The sequence below is a fragment of the Thunnus thynnus genome, chromosome 13 (genome assembly GCF_963924715.1).
Source record: "Thunnus thynnus chromosome 13, fThuThy2.1, whole genome shotgun sequence".
In the NCBI taxonomy this organism is placed as follows: domain Eukaryota; kingdom Metazoa; phylum Chordata; class Actinopteri; order Scombriformes; family Scombridae; genus Thunnus; species Thunnus thynnus.
In genome coordinates this window covers 12,493,880-12,498,357 of record NC_089529.1, presented here as the reverse complement: position 1 = coordinate 12,498,357, position 4,478 = coordinate 12,493,880, and the positions used below count along the sequence as shown (strand labels likewise).

The 4,478-nt window shown below is 39.7% G+C and overlaps 1 protein-coding gene across 1 annotated transcript; it reads left to right on the top strand.

Annotated features, from left to right (window-relative positions):
• Positions 1-277: 277 nt before the first annotated feature.
• hhla2a.1 (HERV-H LTR-associating 2a, tandem duplicate 1) lies at positions 278-3,747 on the top strand (the record flags this gene model as incomplete). Its single annotated transcript, XM_067608015.1, has 5 exons — positions 278-620; positions 1,668-1,943; positions 2,028-2,354; positions 2,441-2,548; positions 3,203-3,747. Coding segments are annotated over 5 exons (1,374 nt in total), but the record flags the coding sequence as incomplete, so codon positions are not given.
• Positions 3,748-4,478: the final 731 nt, after the last annotated feature.

The following is a 4,478-nucleotide window of genomic DNA, read 5'->3' as shown; positions in this document are numbered from 1 at the left end:
ATTCAGTCCGTACTTGATTATTTAAATATTTCATTATTTAATTCTTATCATTTATTATAAACATGTTCAAAATAATCATAATAACATTATTTGTCATTGTTACTGACATTTTTCTTAGATAGAGCCAATCTAAAATTGAGTTTACTAATTGTTTTACAGTTTTACAGTAAAAGATTAAAGACAATTGAATTGATTCAAAGGATTAAATTGGGGCAATAGATCAGTACAACTTTAATATGTTAAGCATTAAACAAACTTCAGTGCAGTGTTCTTCTAACAGTCACTTAACCATGATCAAGGTTTATTTCCAGAGGCCAACATCACCTGCATCATCCACGACGACTGCATCCTGCCCTGCAGCTTCAGACCCACCGGCACTGTGGTGATCCACTGGTACAAGCAGCAAATCCCAGTTCACAGCTATTACTACAACAAGGATCAGTTTGGACTGCAGAACAAACACTTCAGTGGAAGGACGTGCTTGTTCAACTCCCACATCCCTCATGGTAATGCGTCCCTCCTCCTCAGGAGGGTCAAAGTTCAAGACAAGGGCAGGTACAAATGTTACACCAGCACACGAAAGGGCAACCAGGAAATCTTTGTAAACCTGGAGGTGAAGGGTCAGTACAACTTTACATTGTTAAATATATCAAATGTTTTGTACATTTCATTATCACTTTGTTGTTGTTTTCCAATTTTCTTTATTGGTTGCAAATGTATACTGTCGTTGTAGAGACTATTTTTTTCAGTCTGCCTGTATCTCACTACAAGTCAGGTTTTGCAGGACTGATGAGGCTATGAGTGGTAATGTGTCTCCATTCATAAATTACCCTCAGGGTCGTTGTGACAACAAGGTGGAACATTGCACTCTCTTTTTCCACTACTGCCTTGTTAATTGCTAGCGCCTTAATTGCAGACCACATGGAGAGTTGTTAATGGTCACAATATGTCAGAGAAACAGAAATTGTAATGTTTTCATATTTTCCAATAAGAACAAAGATGTTTTCTTGCAGTTTTTTCTTAATATGATTGAAATACTAGACAGGAAGGACATTTTGTTCATAATTGAAATATTCTGGCATGGCAAAGAGAACCAGAATCTTAAGACCACTGGTGCACTAAAGAAGAGAATGATAGGATTGCTGTTAGCATTTCTAACAAATCCAAACAGGAGAATGATGCCAAAAACCTCTCTATAAAAAGAGAATGTAAAAGGGGGAGTTTGATTAGTGAGCAGGACACTCTGGTGGCAAAATGTAAAAGTCCAGATTTCAATATAAAAGCTTATTTCTTGCATTGTGTGCTTACACCGAATCTCTTGATGCAGACTGCACTAGCTTAGCTTATTTTAGCTGTCTGCCCTACTAACCTACAGTATAGCTGGAGGGGCAGGGCATTGAAGTGCAGCAGAAAAGCACCATCTGCAGGAGATTTGTTCCACTGCTGCAGAGAATCAGCAGGGCTCAGATGGGATGAGGATACACATCGTTGTCAAATCCCACTCCACCTGACTATTTTTGGCATCCTGCTCACTTCTAACAACAAGTGTTTAAATGAGAATATGAGTGTCACATTAGCACGTGAAAGAAAAAAGTTTTTCTGGTTGTCAGTGCTACAAATGCAGCATCAAAATTTTCATACTGTTGTATTTTCTACTTTTCTTCCAGCTCTCATCCAGTCAGTGATCATGGAAATGACCAATGAGATGGCCACCTGCTCCTCACAAAACGTCTACCCCGTCCCTCAGGTGACGTGGGCCACAGACCCCCCCTCTGCCCGGGAGGCTCTAGAAAATTCCACCATCAAAATCACAGATCACAAGGGTCTTTTCACTGTGGAGAGCACGCTGAGGACTCTGGGTAATCTCTCCAACTACACCTACTTCTGCTCTTTCATATCAGCTGACAAGACCCAGGTGTGGACTGCCTCTCGGAAAAACCAAGGTGCGTTTTGGTTATTTCATGATATAGTTTTCATGAAGAGGATGACTTATGACAAATAAAAAGCAACAAAAATGTATCTTTCAGAGTTTATAACACAGGAGGAGGGTCATGCACTGTCCATCTTGTGCATCGCCCCACACAGTCTTCAGAATTTCTCCCTCAGCTGGACTTTCACTTCATCCAGTGAGCCCACAGTTATCTTGCGATACGACAGCCGAACCAGACACACCTTTACCTTGTGGGAGGGACAAGCTGAACTGGACCAGGACCTGCTTCTGTTGGGAGATGGATCCCTTCTGCTTCACAAGCCAGATAGTGAGGAACACTCTGGGACGTATACTTGCACCTTCTCAAGCCTGCAGAGCAGGCACGTCGTTATAACCAAAGTTAACATTACTGTTGCATCAATAAGTGAGTACAGGTAAATAATGTCTAGAAATTCAAGAAGGAAAATAGAAACAATTCACTAAATGAGATGTGGCGTGTTTGCTCTGTAGGTGTGGATGAACAGAGTGTGCAGAGGTCATGGTGGAGCACTGCAGCTTCTGCAGCTTTTGTCTTGTTCACCATCATTGTGGCTCTTCCTCAGTGTGTAAGGCAAAGAGGTATGTGAGATATTTCATCTGCAAGATATTCAAGCCTCTGAAAAGAGATGAGACATATTTGGTTCAAAGCAGTAAAGTAATTTTTCGAGTTCAGTGGCGTTTTCTGCTGTAATTGCATGTTTATATTATTAACCAGAAAGCATTCAGAGGGCCGCAAACCCAACTACAAAACTGCACAATCAGCAACATTTGTCATTAATGTTTCTGAGTAAATATATCGTCATCTGGATCTCTGTTTGAATCCAGATGTGCATCAAACTACATATAGTTACAATTATGCTGATTTATGGAAGATGTTAGCACTTTAAACAAACTTGAACTGTGCCAAATTTAAATTTAAGTCAAACCCATGACCATTTGGACTGAATCTATTGTTGTAGCAGCATCTATTGGCAAAATATTTCAGTTTTATAGGATAGCTCGCACACAATTTTATGTGAAAAAGCTGTGCTTACACAAATTTGTAGGAGTGGTTAAAGCATTTTGCAAAAATCAAAATAGTAGAACATGTTTGTAGTTGGAAATGAATGTGGCCTATATGGACAGATAAATGTTGGACCAGGGAATCCAGGAAAATTTGGATTAAGCAAACTAGATTCAGTATTGACAAATCAAATTAATACAGACTGATATTTGTTTGTTTTTTTCTTACAGGTACAGTGACGGCAGTTTCACATAGATACAATGGAGCAGGACTCGTTCACAAAGATCTAAACACCACAGCTTCATACATTATTGGACAAAACGGCGTTGAATGCAACAGACTACAACTACAGTTTGAAGCACAGGATGAACTGGCAGGCAGTATGCCAAAAACAGCAGAAGACTGTCCAGTGGATGTACCAGCAGGTACTAAAATAGAACAAGAAGAAAAACCAGTAGGACCACCTGTGGTAGGAAATGATGGGCTGGAATCCAGCAGTCTAGATAAGGATGGATTTGGAAACATTGAGCCCGGGCTTCAGATACCATGAACGTTGCATCGGACTTCAAGCATCTGGCCATAAATGAGTGACAAACACTGGAGGATAATGCACAGGAACTTATAAACTACCTCCAACAAAGAAATCCACCCAGATCATACAGATGGGTTTCTATAAAATTCATTAAGAGCACATAGCCATGTCATCATCAGCACTGTGTAGCACAGTACATTGAGTGTAGTGTCCCAGTTGAATAAAGGAATGCCTTGACCGGTCTACTGCTGTTTATTTGTCTTCCTTGCACTTCATCAAACCAACAGCTGAAAAAAAAGTATTCCACAGCGCTACTAGAGGTCAGAAACTCCACAGTGTTGCCTTTAATCAGCTAAAAGGCAACACAAAGTTAGCTATCTTAACACATTAAAATAAACTCAAAATCCTCAAAAAGACAAATATATATTAAACATAAGTTTACACTGTCCCCTTTTAGCCTTATTAATGACGGATTTCTGTGCTCCATGAGTTACAGAGCTATTAACTGCACAATAGCTAATAAATCCATGTGTTTGAATTGAGTGGATATGTCCACAGTGAGAGAGATTGTACAACTTGCAGCATTAATGCTATTACAACAGGTAGGACTATCTTATGATATGGACATGAATTAATTCTCTGTGCAAACTCAACACAGTCCATGTCCGAACAACTGCCTACATTATCCCACAGTCATATAATTACAGGCTTAGTAGCATAACAAAGACACAAACATCTTGTTTTGTGGTTTCAAGTGGAGCTTAAGCCAATTTTCAAATTAAACTGAATTTGCACAACTAGATAAACTCTGCAACCAGCTGTGATGTGGGTTATATTAGATCTACATCCTGCAAACAAAGTTTTCTTAAATGCAGGGATACTATTCATATTGTCTTTGAGACTGGCTCATTTTGTCATTAGTGGTCATTGGAGCTGCTGCTGCTGCAAGATGGATATCTAAGTGCGGGGGCAGG